Source organism: Rhinoderma darwinii, chromosome 3 (assembly GCF_050947455.1).
Source record: "Rhinoderma darwinii isolate aRhiDar2 chromosome 3, aRhiDar2.hap1, whole genome shotgun sequence".
NCBI classification, from domain to species: Eukaryota; Metazoa; Chordata; class Amphibia; order Anura; family Rhinodermatidae; genus Rhinoderma; species Rhinoderma darwinii.
This window is the reverse complement of record NC_134689.1, coordinates 378,541,678-378,559,606: the sequence shown is the minus strand read 5'-3', so window position 1 is coordinate 378,559,606 and position 17,929 is coordinate 378,541,678. Positions and strand designations below refer to the sequence as shown.

Below are 17,929 nucleotides of genomic sequence, written 5' to 3'. Positions count from 1 at the left end.
TCTAAAAGTATATGACACATTCAATACGCTTCTGTGCCTGGATAAACATTAAAGAGGCCAGTAAGTGGTGTGACTCCTTTGTTCTGCTAGACGGTGTGGTCCCGGGGTTTGGAAACCCACCGATCCCACATTGATGGCCTATCCTAGGCCAACAATAACGAAGACATCTTATGTTAATTAAAAGTAAGAAATCTATAGGAAGGAACATACCAATAAACACCGTGTGTGAGAACAGGGAGGATCATTTACATCACTACAATATTTACATTTATTATAGATCTCGTCCGATAAGCTTGGAACAGTTCCCTACATGGCCAAAATAGTAAAACACCATTTCACAATTAACATATAGAATTAATTAACACAAAACAGTCTTGATAAATACATGACATTACTTATCTTGTACTTATCATTAGTAATAGCCTATATTATTGTACAGAGCTGCGTTCACAATTCTGCAGGTTTCAGAGCTGAAATCTCACAGCATTCCCAATGTCTGCACAGAACTCACTCAATCACACTTTGTCTTTACAGCAGGTGCTCTACAGTAATCCAATATCGGATAAATGAACTGCCCCCTTGCATTACAGGATCTCAGCTAAACTGTTAAGGCACATCTGAGAACAAGCTTGTCGACTGTTTCCAGGGACAACTAGTGGCATTGTGAATGCAGTTCTAGACTATAATATAGGCTGTAACGCAGGATCAGAACAAGATAAGTAATGTAACGTATTTACAAAGTTGTTCACATTTTTATGTAGATTAATTCTATATGTAAATGGTAAAGTGCTGTTCAAAGGTGGACATACCCTTTAAAAGGGTTCTTTTCTGAAAGACAACCCCTATCCATATGCCCTATTACGGTATATGGACGTCATGGAGGGGGGTTCCCCGCTTGGCCTCTATGTTCCAGAATGGAGAGCTGCTTTGAGCAGTTCCCACTCTGGTGGACTTGTGCTCTCCATCTATTACATGTCCATCATGTAAAACAAAATTTTCCCTGCTGTAACCGTTGAAGGGGAAATGCCTGGCTTGGCATGATGTCCCCCCAGTAAAATCAGTTGAAATGGGATATCTTTGATGAGATAACTTTTTTTTATACAAGGAGCCAGTATTTTATGACTATTGACTTTTTGATGCCTTTATGATGTCAATGTTTCCTAAGGCTCCACTTTTTTAAATATTGGTCCGCCCTACAAGTGTGCTAGCCTCATTGTTTGTAGGGTGCACACTGGTCTCTGGTACTTACGTCTGGGTCAATCTTAATAAGTGCTATATCCAACTTCTGGTCAATATCCTTGATCTTAGCATCATAATGAGCCCCATCTTTTACTTCTACTTTAATCCTCTGTTTGTTTGTGAGGACATGGGCATTTGTTACAATAAGTCCATCTTCAGACACAATGAATCCTGAGCCGCTGGACACAGCCATCTCCTGACCAGTGAACGGCGACCTACAACAAGAAAATACCGGCTTATTTTACATTATAATAGTAGTAAAAATCAACTATTAACTAGCAAACACTATTTGGCTGTGTAGAGCTGTCTACCTATTTTGATGCCATCTCTTTGGCAGTTTATTGTGTTTTGTCACATTTCATTAGTTTGTTACTAATATTTTTTAATTGATTTGTATTACATTAAACATGCTCCATTTTTTTCTCGTTTTGTCTATCATTCTTCATTGAGTTACTTATTGTTATTACCTGTTTCTATTACTTATTATACTAATTATAAGAACTGTGGATCTGTCAGGTCTCCTATGCTGCCCTCAGTTATGATGGAGGGGGACACTGAACTGGGGTACAGTATATGTGGTTTTCTACGTGATTTTATTTCTAAGGCCTCAGAATCTGAATCTGTGTGCTGCCACACAGCCTCCACTCTCATCGTCCTGCTGTGTGCATGTAACGTCCGTGGTCGCTGACCATGAACTCCTTCCATCCAGTCGACGCCCTTCTCTTCAGAGATGTCTGCACATAAGGCTGTCCTGTTCCACGGTGACCACCAGGGTCCGCCTGTGAGCTCAGCCCAGACATAAGAAGCCAAAGCGCACGCAGGTGGGAGATTGAGTTGATTGCTCCCAGAGCACCCTGGGCTATAAGAAGGGCAGTGCCCCTCCCTGCAATGCCAGAGCGTTGTTTGTCGTATTCAAAGTTTGTCTGTGCAAATGGTCTCCTAGTGTTTTCCAGTTCCCAGTACCTGTATCCCATGCTATCCTGGTCAAGTGCCATGCTGAGTGGTAGTCGTGCTGTGCTGTATTCCACGTCTTCCTGCTGCCTAGTCCCAGCCGAGCCTGCCTTGCTACTGTCCGAGCTGCTACAGGTACGCTAAACAAACTATAGACTGTTACCTGCGCCCTGTTGGCCAGCTGCCATACCGCCAAGGCGGTACGGCCCAGTGGGTCCACGAACCCAACATGAGAGTACGCTCAGGCCGTACCGCCTTGGCGGTATGGCAGCTGGCCAACAGGGCGCAGGTAACAGTCTATAGTTCGTATAGAATACCCGTGGCAGCTTGGACAGTAGCAAGGCAGGCTCTGCTGGGACCAGGCAGCAGGTAGACATCAGGCGTTGAGTAGCAGGACAGGCGTGGAATACAGCACAGCACGACTACAGCTCAGCACGGCACTTGACCAGGATAGCACGGGATACAGGATACAGGTACGGGGAACACTGGGAACTGGAAAACACTAGGAGACCATTTGCACAGATAAACTTTGGATACGACAAACAACGCTCAGGCATTGCAGGGAGGGCACAGCCCTTCTTATAGCCCAGGGTGGTCTGGGAGCAATCAACTCAATCTCCCACCTGCGTGCGCTTTGGCTTCTTAAGTCCGGACTGAGCTCGCGAGCGCACAGTGGTGGTCACTGTGGAACAGGACGGCCGTATGTGCAGACATCTCTGGAGAGAAGGGCGTCGACTGGATGGAAGGAGTTCGTGGTCAGCGACGACGGACGTTACAGTGCATGAGGCCTAAATTACATTATCAGCTATTGCACCTACTGATTAGCTACCTGAACTCCTATTTTAAAACTGTATGTAAATTAAGGTGCCGCTTTGCCTGATTGGCCTAGAACCACAACGTGGTTGCGACCATGTAGTGCCTCTCGGGCAATTAGCTCAAGCGGCACTGTAATTTGTATACAGCACTTCCTTTAGGAGATATTATTAAGATAATCTAATAGATGCAAAAAAAAGTGATTCTGTCAATTTGTGTATTAGCTTTTTATTTTGGGCTATCTTCTTCGAAGCTGTATACCCTTATATACTTTTCTATGACTGTGCACTGATCCAAAATATTTGATAATCCAGTGATTTTAATGCTGAATTTAAATGATACTCTTTTGTCAAAACTAGTCCAGCTTTGTTAGTTGGAAAGTGAGAATGCTGGGTGCTAGAAATAAGCCGTTTTAGAATTTTTGTGACTGGACGAGCCTTAAAGGTATAAAACACCATGGCTGCTTTCTTTCAGAAACAGCACCACTCATGTCCATAGTCTGGAAGGGGAGCTTCCCCCATTAATTTTGTGTATTTTGAAATAGTAATGTAATGTTAGACGCATGGAACCTGAGCAATCACAACAACAAATATGAAAAAGCAAATGCCCCGTAATAACTGCTTGTCGCACCTTTATTGGTACCAATTACAGCCAAGATATCACTGATAAGGAAATTTATCCCACTCTTCTTTATAAACCCTAAAAAACATGATTACATATTACGCTCGACTCCCCATGGAGATCTTGCCATCCTTGAAATAACTATAAATGCTACATTGTCCCATTGTCTCAAGCTGTAATTGTGTCATCTAGCAAGACAGCAAAGCAGAATACAAAGGCAAGTCTACAGTATAGCTGAATGGTTGAGAAGCAACGGCAGCCGTGGCTTGACCAAGTCTTGACTTGAACCCAATAGAGATTGTGTGATAAGACCAGAAAGCTACCAATGTGTGTGAATGAATAAATGAATGAAGGTGCGGTAACCCGTTATTGCGGAGCATTTGCTTTTTTAAATTTGATGTTGTGATTGCTCTGGTTCCATGCGTCTAATATTACATACTATTCCAAAATACACCAAATTAATGGGGATGAGCTGCAATACCAAACCCCTGGACAAGACTTGCACTGTGTCTGAAATAAAACAGCTATGTTTTTATAAATCTCATACACCCCCTTTGACCTATTGGCGCATTATGTAATTAACACCAGGCACCGTACACTTGGGAGGGCCCAAAAGGGGACATTATTGCTATCCGGGGGTACAAAGGGGGCCATTAATACTGTGTGGGAGCCCAAAGAAGTGCACTGTTACAGTGTAGGGCACACTGAGCAGAACTATTACAGCATGGGGCCTAAAGGGGTACTATTACTGTTTGGGGTCTAAAAGAGGCACTATCACTGTGTGGGACATTAAGAGGAGAACTATTAGTAGTGTGGGGCCTAAAGGGGCACTATTACTGTGTGGGGTGTAAACGAGGCACTATTACAGTGTGGTACATTAAGAGGAGAACTATTACTGTGTGGGGCCTCAACAGGGCATAATTACTTTGTTGAGCACAAAGGGGGCACTGTTACGGTATGGTCACTATCTATCTAGCACTACTGTTTTCAGGGGCACTATCTGTCTTTCACTATCATTTTAGTGTCACTATCTCTGTGGCATTACAATTTATTTTTTTAAGTACAGTATTTGTGGGCACTGTGCAACACAGCAGGTAAAGTAATGGGGCAAAAAGGTCGGAAATCGGTGGGGAGGGTGCTGGAGAATCAAGAAGGCAGAGCCATAAATGTTTGGGCAGCAAGCTCTGCAGAGATGAGTTCATGGCGATCTGAGACAGATAGAGAAGAAAATGGAGAGTGAATTACTTTTCCCACTAATGTGTGTACAAAATTGCACCGCTAAATAGATACACTTATTAAATGATGTTTAATTGACTTTATAAATATCGGAAGACCATGAACACTTATTTCTAAACATTTGCACTGGGTCCAATGTGTTAAAACAGCTTTAACTGTACAGCGCCTGGTGTAAAGGATACACTTTACGGAATATAAATCACCAGTGTAAGCTCAGGAACTGGGTGGTTTCATCTTTGAAGCCTGCAGAATTGTGAATGCAGCTCTGGAGTATAATACAGGCTGTAATTCGGGATCAGTAATATAATGTATAAACTAAATTACTCAACTTGTTCTGCAGATTAATATTGAATGTAAAAGGCTGTCTAAAGAGGGACATGCACTTTAAAGAGGTTTTCAAATTCTGTATTAGGGAATTCTGCCTTAATAAAGTTAGGTCCCCCACACAGGACCTCACTTATCAGCTTCTCTTCCTCTGGAGGACCCTGATATTTCCTCCTGAGGTGGCGCTGATTACAGCTGATCACCATGGGTCTAAGCATCGAGACACTTCATGACGGTTATTTTTTGGGTACTCTTCTAACACAAATAGATTGACGAAAGCAGAGAACACCTTTAGGATTTGATGTTCTGACAATAAAAACACGGTCGACTGTTCAGCCCTGGTTGGTATATCTTTGGATCTACGTCTAGTATTAATGAAAAGAACAGAATTTATTGGGTGGTTTCTCATAAATTGTTAGTATAACAGTTTACTCCAAATTGGGTCTCACCCATGAAACTAGTCTTGATGATTACCTTCTAAAGAGTTCCAGATGGACAACAGCCGGAGCGATCTTCTGCACCACGTCAGCTATGAAATTAAACTTGTATCTCAGGCTGTTAGGGTAATGTGAACCTTAAAAAAATATTTTTAAAGCTGTTAACATGCCAAATAAATCTAAAAGTAGATGATTTTACAGGAAAGACCAATCTGGTTTATAAAATAGGTGGTGACTGATATTTCCATGATATTTGACTTTCTCAACTTTATTATTATTGCCAAATACAAATAAAATAAAAAAAAGTTGAATGTTGGAGACAACTGCTTCCCTGCTGAATGGTTACTCTTCCCTGGGCAGCCATTAATTGCGCATAAGTGAATATGGAGCAGTGAAAATAGAGACTTAAAGGGGTATTCCACTGGTTAGGTGATAAATGTTATCTTGATGTGGATCCAATCGCAAAGAGCCCTACCAATAAATAGAACAGGGGACTCCAGTGCCACATCCCTACCCACCAGCACAACCGTGGTGAGGAGGAGATGTATAGGACAGCGGTTGAGCATGCACACCGCAGGTTCATACAGCTCAATTAATCAATAGCAGGGGGTCCCAGTGACTGGACCTATCGCCTATCCAAATTTATCAAACCTGCTTTAAAAGGCTTGGTTACCATTCTGGTTCAGGATGGCGTATGATGGCTGGCTCACTCACAGGACAGAGTCAAGAGCACTCCTCACTGATGCACTGGTATGTCCTGAACAGATCTCTGCCCTTGTCTGGGCCTACTGGCTTGCTGACCTGCATGCTGCTCCACTACTATCTCACCGACATGGAGAGGCTCCTGCCTGTCACCAACCAACCACACTGAGGCACCGTAGACACATGCGGTCACCCACACAGCAGTTCTTCAACTCAGCTCCCTCAGCTGGTGGCGGATTAAGTGTACCATGGGCCCTGGGCTGATGACAAAACTCCTTCTCCTTTACACGCAATGCAACCCCCTTTCCCCGTACGAGATGCCTAAACAATGCTTTTCTTCTTTCAACTTTTGTTAAAACTTGAAAACAAACAATGCTAGTAATATTTTTTTTCAAATGTAAAACCGTAGTATATAAACTTAGATGCGATTAATAACAGCACCATCCTGCGTGTCAGAGACACACAGTATCCGCTGTCACTGAACCCGTCAGTGCTGCTGACTTGGCGGATGCAGGTTTTAGCGCTAGCTACAGCTATACAAGAATATAAAGCACCTGTATCTCAAAAATTACAAATAATTTTTAATAAAATGTAATTGCAAAGTTGCACCAAACACACTGGTCTTTTTTATTATTATTTAAAAAAAAAATAAAAAATTAAAAAGTGTGTACATAGCCTTTAACACATGAAATGAAATTTGATGTGTTAAACACATCAAAAATGTCAACACCTCTCCTTAAAGTGTAACTGAACTTTGGAAAAACTTTTAACATGTCATAGGGAAATGTCAGAAGTTTTGATCGGTGGGGGTCAAAGCATTGGGACCCCCACCAATTCGCTAAAACGAAGCGACAGAAGCTTTCCTCTGAGCAGTGTACGGTCTCAATAGAAAGTCTATGAGCCCATAGACTGCTCGGTCAGCTTTCTGAGAAAAGCTGATCAGAAACTTACCCGAGCACTTCTGCCACTTAATTTTAGCGATCAGTGGCAGTCTCAGTGCTTGCACCCCCACCAATTAAAACTTCTGACATTTCACTATGAAATGTCAATTTAAAAAAAAATAATTTGTTACACTTTAAGCAGTCAGACACCACTCCCCTTAAAATAAAATAACTTCAGAGGGCTGTATGGGGGGTCTGAGCGTCTGAAAAAGATGGGGGTCTGAACGGGAAAAAGATGCGTCCGACTCCCATTGAAATGAATGGGAGCCAGTATTTTGCATCGGAATCTGCTGCGGATTCTGCTGTAAATTTACTCAGTGTAAAAATACCCTTACTGACTGCAGAGGTCTCTATGAAGGGGGATATAATCCCCCCATAGAGCCCTCAGTTGTTATTATACATAAAGTGGGGGGGGGGGGTTGAGCATCTTGATTGCTGAGGGCTCTATTGGGGGAATTTATTATCCCCACCATAGAGCCCTCTGCAGTCTGTTAGATGGTTAGATCCCCCCACTTGCTGCATAAACTCCCTCCTAGTGTCAGACGATCACTTTAATGTTGGTTGGGGCAGGAGGATGAACGAGCAGTACCACGGCTCACTAGCCTCAATGCCCTGCTCTTCTCTATAGACCTCACTTTCTATAGGGAGAACTCTCCTGTTCTTCTCTGGCGGTGCGTGCAGCGTCAGAGAGTCGTGTTTTACCACTAGCAGAAGTGCCTATCTATGTAGCACTATCCCGGGCGAGCCCGCCCCTGCAATGGCTTTACCTGCCCCCCCTAACTCCTCATCATCAGCGTCCGTCAGCAGCACTAGTGCACTGCATAATTCTTTCAATAGTTTTTAAAATTACATGTGGTTCGGGCGGCCATGGGCCCCCTTGGAGAATTGGGCCCCGCGCGTCTGCCCATATGATCCCCCACTGCTCTCAGAAGCTCTACCACAGCATTCCTCAGATTTTGCCTTAAAATTGATCCCTCCCAACACTACAACAGCACTTGTGCCCCACAGGCACATCAGCAACACTTGCTCAAATATGGTCTGAAGACAGGAGTGGGATCATGCCGGTTCTCCCCAGTTCTCCCAAACCATTTGTTAAAATAACAGATTGTTCGTGGAATCGGTAGAAGTGGCATCAAAATCAGTCCCCTGCACTCAATTGTATTCACACCCTAAGGACGCAGATACAATTTAGCAGTCTAACTAGGGTTTGTGAGGCAAGGGCATTATCAACTTTAACTGCGCTGCAGCTAGCGTGATGACGTCATTGCGCCGCCTGCAACATTCTGCTGGAGCAGAGTTGACTAGAAGAGACAAAGCCTGCATTGCTTGAGGAGAGCGTGGAATAGGTACTGTGTGTTTGGCACTAACTACAGGGGGCACGGTGTGGCACTATCTACAGGAGGCACTGCTTGTGGCACTGTATACAGGGGGTACTTTGTGGCACTACCTACAAGGAGCACTGTGTGTAGAACTATCTACAGGGGGCTCTGTGTGTAGTATTTACAAGGGGCACTGTGTGCGGCATTATCTACTGGGGGCAATGAGTTTGGCAATTTATACAGGGGCACTGTGTGTGTGTCACTATTTACAGAGGGCCCTGAGTGTGGCACTTTCTATCGGGGGCACAGTGTGTGGCACTATCTACAGGGGGCACTGTGTGTGGCACTTTCTACAGATGGCACACTGTGTGGCCCTATCTACAAGGAGCACTGTATGTGTGGCACTATCTACAGGGGCCATTGTATGTGTGTGGAAAAGTCGTCATGGAGGTTTGGAGCGGATGGAGAAGAGATGAAAAAATGTAATAGAATCAGAGTAGACGTTACGTGTCAATGAATGAAAATGTTTATTCTCCTGCTGACTGATCAGTACTGTGGTCATTGTAGGATCTGAAGTGAGATGATAAGTGGTAGCATTCTTTTTGTGAAAAACATATTCACATACTCCCAGGTTATCCTTACTATTGTTTAGACCATACTGGGAGCAGTAGTTTCACATAGTACAAACTTACATGGCAGGGGCTAACCTGAAAGTACAAATGATCTTTGTTCTGAGTAATTATGTACTAAGCTTTATTTATGCTGATATTGTATATATGTACTGAGCTTTGTTCTGGTGCTGTATATATATATATATATATATATATATATATATACTAAGCTTGGTTCTAGTACTGTATATATGTACTAAGTTTAGATCTGGTGATTTGTATATGTACTGAACTTCGTTCTCGAGCTGTATTCATGTACTAAGCTTTGTTCTGGTGCTGTGTATATGTACTGACCTTGGTTGTGGTGCTGTATTTATGTACTTACCTTGGTTCTGGTGCTGTATTTATGTACTGAGCTTAGTTTTTGGACTGTATTTATGTACTGAGCTTAGTTCTGGTACTGTATTTATGTACTGAGCTTGGTTGTGGTTCTGTATTCATATACTAAGCTTGGTTCTGGTGCGGTATTTATGTAATGAGCTTAGTTCTGGCACTGTATATAAGTACTGAGCTTGGTTCTTTGGTTGTATTTATGTACTGAGCATTGTTCTGGTGCTGTATTTATGTACTGAGCTTGGTTATGGTGTTGTATATATGTAATGAGCTTAGTTATGCTGCTGTATTTAAGCACGGAGCCTTGTTTTGGTACTGTATGTATGTACTGATCTTAGTCCTGGTGCTGTATATTTGTGCTAAGCTTGGTTCTGGAGCTGTATTTATGTACTGAGCCTTGTTCTGGTGCTGTGTATATGTACTGAGCTTGGTTCTGTATATATGTACTTAATTTGGTTATTATGCTGTATTTATTTACTGTGCTTAGTTTTGGTGCTGTATATATGTACTCAGCTTTGTTCTGGTGCTGTATTTTGGTATTGAGCTAACTCCTGTTACTGTATATATACAGCTTTGGTTCTGTAAATATGTACTGAGCTTGGTTCTGGTGCTGTATTTATGTACTGAGCTTTGTTCTGGTGCTGTATGAATGTACAGAGCTTAGTTCTGTAGCTGTATTTATTTGCTAAGCTTGGGACTAGTACTGTATATATGTACTGAGCTTAGTTCTGCTGCTGTATTTATGCACGGAGCTTGGTTTTGGTACTGTATGTATGTACTGATCTTGGTCCTGGTGCTGTATATTTGTGCTAAGCTTGGTTCTGGAGCTGTATTTATGTACTGAGCCTCGTTCTGGTGCTGTGTTTATGTACTTAGCTTGATTCTGGTGCTGTATTCATGTACTAAGCTTGTTCTGGTGCTGTATATATTTACTGAGCTTGGTTCTGGTACTGTATTTATGTACTGAGCCTGGTTCTGTATATATGTACTCAACTTGGTTCTTGTGCTCTATTTGTATACTGAGCTTACTTCTGGTGCTGCATTTTGGTATTGAGCTTACTCCTGTTACTGTATATACAGTATGTACTGAGCTTGGCTTTTGTACTGTATATATGTACTGAGCATCGTTCTGGTGCTGTATATATGTACTGAGCTTAGTTCTGATGCTATATTTATGTACTGAGTTTGGTTTCGGTGCTGTGTATATGTACTGACCTTGGTTGTGGTGCTGTATTTATGTACTGACCTTGGTTCTGGTGTTGTATTTATGTACTGACCTTTATTCTGGTGCTGTATTTATGTACTGACCTTGGTTCTGGTGCTGTATTTATGTACTGAGCTTAGTTTTTGGACTGTATTTATGTACTGAGCTTGGTTCTGGTACTGTATTTATGTACTGAGCTTGGTTGTGGTGCTGTATTCATATACTAAGCTTTGTTCTGGTGCGGTATTTATGTACCGAGCTTGGTTTTGGCACTGTATATATGTACTGAGCTTGGTTCTTGGGTTGTATTTATGTACTGAGATTGGTTCTGGTGCTGTATTCATGTACTGATCTTGGTTCTGATGCTGTATTTATGTACTGAGCTTGGTTATGGTGCTGTATTTATGTACTGAGCTTTGTTCTGGTGCTGTATATATGTACTGAGTTTTTTCTGGTGCTGTATTTATGTAATGAGCTTGGTTCGGGTGCTGTATTTATGTAATGAGCTTTGTTATGGTGCTGTATATATGTACTGAGCTTTTTTCTGGTGCTGTATATATGTACTGAGCTTGTTTCTGGTGCTGTGTATATGTACTGAGCTTGATTCTGGTGCTATAGGTATGTTCTTAGCTTGGTTCTGTGCTATTTATGTACGAAGCTTGGTTCTAGTGCTGTATATATGTACTTAGCTTGATTATGTGCTGTATATATGTACTTAGCTTTGTTCTGGTGCTGTAGTTATGTACCAAGCTTGGTTATGGTACTGTATATATGTACTGAGCTTGGTTCTAGTGCTGTATATAGGCACTGAGCTTGGTTTTGTGCTGTATATATGTACTGAGCTTTGTTCTGGAGCAGTATATATGTACTGAGCTTGGTTCTAGTGCTTTATTTATATACTGAGCTTTATTCTGGTGCTGTATATATGTATTGAACTTTGTTCTGGTACTGTATTTATGCACTGAGCTTTGTTCTGGTGCTGTATTTATGTACTGAGCTTAGTTATGGCACCATATCACTGTATTAAGCTTGGTTCTGCCAAACACTGTTCTCCACCCTTCTCACAGTGCGCAGCCTAACTGAAAGGACTGTGCACTATTAGGGTACTGAATGTGCACATATAGGTATATAGGTAATCGGTGAGTTTATAACAAGTGTGTGTATTATAGATGGGTATGTATGCTTATATGATCATATACATAGTGTGGCAGTTAAATATTTTGGACAGCGAGCCACATAAGCTTGAAAAGTTTATTGGATATTACTGATACATAAAAAAATATTTAGAGTTGACATTAATATGTAGTGTATTTAGAATAATGTAATTGTTTTATTTGGTTATTCCAGATAATTTTCTGTGGCGCAACAAAGCGCGTCCCCTCTCCCCCAGCCATGTATATCGTTGTCAGAAAATGAGAGAACCTGTTGTTAAAAATTTGAATTTCACCTTTGGCTATAGTCCACGCGCTGCACCCTAACTGGCAGGAACGCCACTAGTTAGGGTGCAGCGTCAGAGCGTGCCATTTCCATGCTGTGGCTTCCTGGGCGCTATTATAGCGCAGTAAACATCCAACCAAGTTGGCGTCTGGGTCTTTCATCCCAGGGCTAACCAATTTAAATCACCAGTGCGCCAACCATCATTTGCCAGTAACTGACGGATAAAATAAATGTCACATTGGCAAATATAACATAACAGGTGATATTTTCTTCCTGGTTAGTGCCACCCAAAGGTGAAAAACAGTTTAAGTAGCACACAATTAAAGGCACAGTGCACAAAATAAACAAACCATATTCTAAAATATATAAAAATATACTATATGTATATTAAAGTCTCCCCACATTCTTACAGCAGAATATTGTGGCATGTATCCCAATAGTAAGAAACATGTTGATCTGTCTGCTGGGGTATAACATACACTCATGACCATTCTATGTCCTACAAGGGCACATTTCCCTGACACGCACATTCAACAAGAATCTGTATGTAACTGGGCCAGTGTAGCTGCGAGGCCGCTTCCCTTATATCCCCCACATGCGTTCAGGCAGCATGTTCACGCATGACACTGACTCACACACACTCACAGGTATTTACCCTGCAGAAAGCCGCCTGTCGCCTTCAGCTACGACACACAAGATCAACACATTTAGACCCTGCGGGCACGCTGCCTTACCAACACTGATACACTCTTCCAGGAAAAGAGAATCACGTGACCTGGGGTACCCACGTATAGTATACTATAATAACCGGTGGTGCAGACGGAGCAGTTGTACCCGGGTCCAAAGGCTCCTCTGTCCTATAAGCAGACACCAGTATTATAAAAGGCCCTATTAAACATTTTGCATTGGGGCCCAGGACCTTTCAGTTACTCCTCTGGTTATGTAAGTGTCCAATCTTACCAACGAGATCTGGACCTGAATTCAACATGGATCTCCAAATTTAGGATTACATTCGATACTTTAAAGAACCAAATAGGCTGAAATTCCTTTAAGGGGTTTTCCGGGATAAAACTTTTATTCGTCAATGATTTTAATCCCAGAATGTGATTACATTTGTAATGCACTTACTGTATCCAAATTGGCCCCGTTTCCCGATGCTGCCATGGGGCACATGACTGGTGACGTCACTCTTTCCTTTCTGTGTTTACCAGCTGTATACCTATCACGTGGTCAAACCGTTTGACCACGTGATAGGTATACGGCTGGTACATATAGCGGGCAAAGAGAGTCACCAGTCATGTGCCCCATGGCAGCATCGGGAAACGGGGCCAATTTGGATACAGTAAGTGCATTACAAATGTAATCACATTCCGAGATTAAAATCACTGACACATAAAAGTTTTATCCCGGAAAACCCCTTTATTGCAGAATCCGATAATTCAGAGAGTCTGATTATACGGCCGTTCCAAGACAGCACTGCAATGAGATTCACAGGACCTGAAACCGGAGACTGAGCAGAGAGAACTTATTCAAATTGGAAAAAAAATTGACCCACTGATATTTTGTCACCTTTTAGGTCTCATTGATGCCAAGTTAAAGAAATTTTACTTTATTTCCATTTTATCTCCATTTATTTGCATTATCTGCATTTTATCTGGGTGGTCATATTGCCAGCATAGTGATATACAATTACTCTCATAGACACCAATGTAAAAGCTGAACACATGCGCAACCACCTCTCCACTTGGTTTACTCCCAGACTCCTTGGCAGACCCCCCCTTCTCCCTATAGGTGCGACCAGACCCCGTCCTATCAGACATTTGTGGCATATCCTGTGGGTATGCCATATATGCCTAAAGTTGGAAAACCCCAAGCCTGTCTATGTATATGCCCTGCCCCCTGCCCATCAGACGTTTCCTGGCTTAGGTGTAATTATATAAGGGGTCGTCCACACACTCCGGAATTGCCGGGTTTTTCCGGCCGGAATTTCGGACATAATATACGCAGAATACAGTAGCAGCATGGTGGGGGACATTTAACAAATCTCATGCACACGCTGCGTACAATTTCCGAGCCGAAATGGACCTGCGGTGCGTATTTTTCGGACCACAGCATGTCAATTCCTGCTACGGAAAGTATGCAGAATTGCTGCATACTCCTAACATTGAGAAAAACATTGTCTCCATCTCCTAACATTGAGAAAAACGCAGCAATTTACGCTTCATTTTCTATCGCAAAAACCGCAGGAAACGGTGCGTTTTTGCCGCAGCAGAAAGCCTTTGACTTTCAACGGAATCGCTGCAGACATTTTCTGCAGCAATTCCGTTGTGTGTGGACAAGCCCTTAGAGTATATTTTAAAATCCAAGGCATCCTGAACTTAAAACAATATCTTAGTAAACTCTTAAAACTCACAAACTGAGAAAACATAGAAAACCTAACAATCCAGGGATGCAGTTAACCCCATTATCTCACCTGCGAGTGGGGGGTTATCTTTAGTCACACCTGATTTTTAGCTTTTGAGTAAATAAAATAAGAAGGAACATGGTAAGGGTTAGACCCCATGCACACGACTGTGCCCGTAATCATGGTTCGTGATTACGGGCACGGCCGACCACGGACAGTCATCAGCATTTGCGGACCGTGCTCCCATTATAAAGTATGGAAATACGGTCTGTAAAATAAAAAAACAGGACATGTCCTATTTTTTACGGAAACTTTCTATGGCCCGGACAATTTCCAGTAAATATACGGGAAGGTGTCCATCGGCCATAGAAATGAATGGGTCCAAAATTACGATGAAATCTACAGTCGTGTGCGTGGGGTCTTACAATTAGTTAAAGTAAAATACAACTAGTGTGTGCTTCCAGTATTGCCCTAGGCTAGTTTGTTTATATTAAATATATAGATATAGCAGAGCTGAATTTGTTATTTGGCACACCTCATTGAGATATCACAATTTGTTATTTTTCGTTTTCCATAGAACTAAAGCTACATCAGTGTATTTAGGTTTAAAAGTAAAATACGTTCATCTCATGTAGACTATAGATGTAGCAGAGCCAAGTTACTTTTTTAAGTGTGTAAGTCATTGCCCTTACTTGATGCTTGAATCCAAAGACTTAAATAACCAATTTGACTATACTACATCTATAGCTCAGACAAGGTGAATGTTTTTTTTAAACTTTTCTAGTACTGAATTGGTTAGCTATAGGTTTACCCCGTATAACACATTATAATAGCATAGTGCATGCCAAATGCCAAACACAACTCTGCTACATCTATAAATCTCTGTGTCTTTGGCCAGCTTAACAAAAAGTTAACAGCCACCATGGAAGCAGAGAAGGACTGGTGGAGAGACTTACCTTACTTTACCAACAGGTAACCTGGTCGCCCTCCCACAGCAGTGACCCCTAATACAGCTCCTTACCGGTATCACAGGGCCCCTTCTGGATATGAATGGCAGGTGGTGAATTTTGCAGTCTTGCCCGTCTGTTCTCAGCTTTCAGGTGGCAAAGGTTTCTGTAGGTTTTCCCATCACTTCCACACACTGGTTCGCTGGTACTACAGACACATACTCCTATTCTTTTTCTAACTGTACCTCCCATGCCAGGTAATACACACTCCAGACCTTCTCCACATGGGGAACCCCCACGATGATTACAGGACTCCCCCTCACCTGCCCCGCATACGGGACAGCAACCGCATGAGTCTCTCACCTCCCCCGCCTGGCAGGGCGACTGTGGACGTGGGCATCGGGATAACTCACACAACCGTGGGCAGTTAGGTGCCTGTCGACGGGAAATACGAGGGACAGCGGAGGTGCAAAGGGAAAGTAGAAAGATGGAGATGAATGTCCATAGAGGAGACATCTTCTTAGTTAGACCTAACCTGCAGAGCTCACCTTTTATAGCTCATCCACCTAACACCGCACTCTTGGATCCTACGTCTATAGACCCCACTCATGAACTAGGTCCCTTACCTGTATCCCAAAAATAAACTGATAAATATTTAGTAAAACTGAAGCAAATTTTTGGAAACTAATGTTGAAGACGGAGTATTTTTGTCCTCAATAGTAATGACTGGTGTCTGAAGCATAAGAATAAGACTTGATGGGCCTGTGACTATCTTCAACCCCACTATGTATCTATATACCAAGTCTGTAGCATTCATATACCTACAAATCTCCAATATTATCCAGAAGAATAAGGACATAGACAATATTCCTATATCGGATTGTATCCTATGTCCTCCCTAGGTCTCCAGTGCCCCCTTCGCCCTCCCAGCTACAGATGAACCAGCAATATCCAGTCACTCGTGACAAACTCCCCCTGTGTTCTGGCCCCAGGACATGTCATCTAGCAGTAGACCCAGCTATGTGCCTTGTCTCCTCTCCTCATAGCCGTCTATGTGAGTTTAGACTCAGCCCCCTGGTTAGGTGATGTTATTTCCACCAAGTCCCACCTCAGAGTGAAGCCAGCCCCCAAATTCCTGCCTTCATCGTCCCATTTCCATCATACTGCAAGTGTCAGGAGAAACCTATGTGACCGGCTAAAGCGAGAAGGATTCATGTTATTTACCACAATGTCAGAGTATATGGATGATGAATGAGAAAAGTGAATACATGGAATATATCACAGTGTCAACACATGCACATTACTTGTAACTGGTTCTTATTTATAGCTCCAAAATATGTCCTAATACAAATATTCATCTCGTTCTAAATAAAAAAAAATTCCCTGTACTTTAGTTTAAACAGTGTTTTGCTAGGTAGAGCAGAAGTTTGTGCTCCGGAGCTGTTTTTCCTATTGTATCTGTTATCAAGTTGTAATCCTTGTCAGCCATTTTGGAGAGTCTTTCGGTCACCCGGTCACTTGCCTCCATATACACTGAAGGAAATAAGTATTTGATCCCTTGCTGATTTTGTAAGTTTGCCCACTGTCAAAGTCATGAACAGTCTAGAATTTTTAGGCTAGGTTAATTTTACCAGTGAGAGATAGATTATATTTAAAAAAAAAAACGGAAAATCACATAGTCAAAATTATATATATTTATTTGCATTGTGCACAGAGAAATAAGTATTTGATCCCCTACCAACCATTAAGAGTTCAGCCTCCTCCAGACCAGTTACACGCTCCAAATCAACTTGGTGCCTGCATTAAAGACAGCTGTCTTACCTGGTCACCTGTATAAAAGACTCCTGTCCACAGACTCAATTAATCAGTCTGACTCTAACCTCTACAACATGGGCAAGACCAAAGAGCTTTCCAAGGATGTCAGGGACAAGATCATAGACCTGCACAAGGCTGGAATGGGCTACAAAACCATAAGTAAGACGCTGGGTGAGAAGGAGACAACTGTTGGTGCAATAGTAAGAAAATGGAAGACATACAAAATGACTGTCAATCGACATCGATCTGGGGCTCCATGCAAAATCTCACCTCGTGGGGTATCCTTGATCCTGAGGAAGGTGAGAGCTCAGCCGAAAACTACACGGGGGGAACTTGTTAATGATCTCAAGGCAGCTGGGACCACAGTCACCAAGAAAACCATTGGTAACACATTACGCCGTAATGGATTCAAATCCTGCAGTGCCCGCAAGGTCCCCCTGCTCAAAAAGGCACATGTACAGGCCCGTTTGAAGTTTGCAAATTAACATCTGGATGATTCTGAGAGTGATTGGGAGAAGGTGCTGTGGTCAGATGA

The 17,929-nt window shown here is 42.4% G+C and overlaps 1 protein-coding gene across 1 annotated transcript in view; it reads right to left on the bottom strand.

Annotated features, from left to right (window-relative positions):
- Positions 1 to 16,144, bottom strand: part of LOC142748306 (serine protease HTRA1-like) — a 60,777-nt gene extending 44,633 nt beyond the window's left edge. Inside the window, exons 1-3 of the mRNA XM_075855401.1 lie at positions 15,654 to 16,144; positions 5,659 to 5,758; positions 1,250 to 1,454 (exon numbers count right to left, since the gene is read on the bottom strand). Of these exons, the coding sequence (XP_075711516.1) occupies positions 1,250 to 1,454; positions 5,659 to 5,758; positions 15,654 to 16,095 (747 nt within the window). The 5' untranslated portion in view covers positions 16,096 to 16,144. The remainder of the gene's footprint in view (positions 1 to 1,249; positions 1,455 to 5,658; positions 5,759 to 15,653) is intronic.
- Positions 16,145 to 17,929: the final 1,785 nt, after the last annotated feature.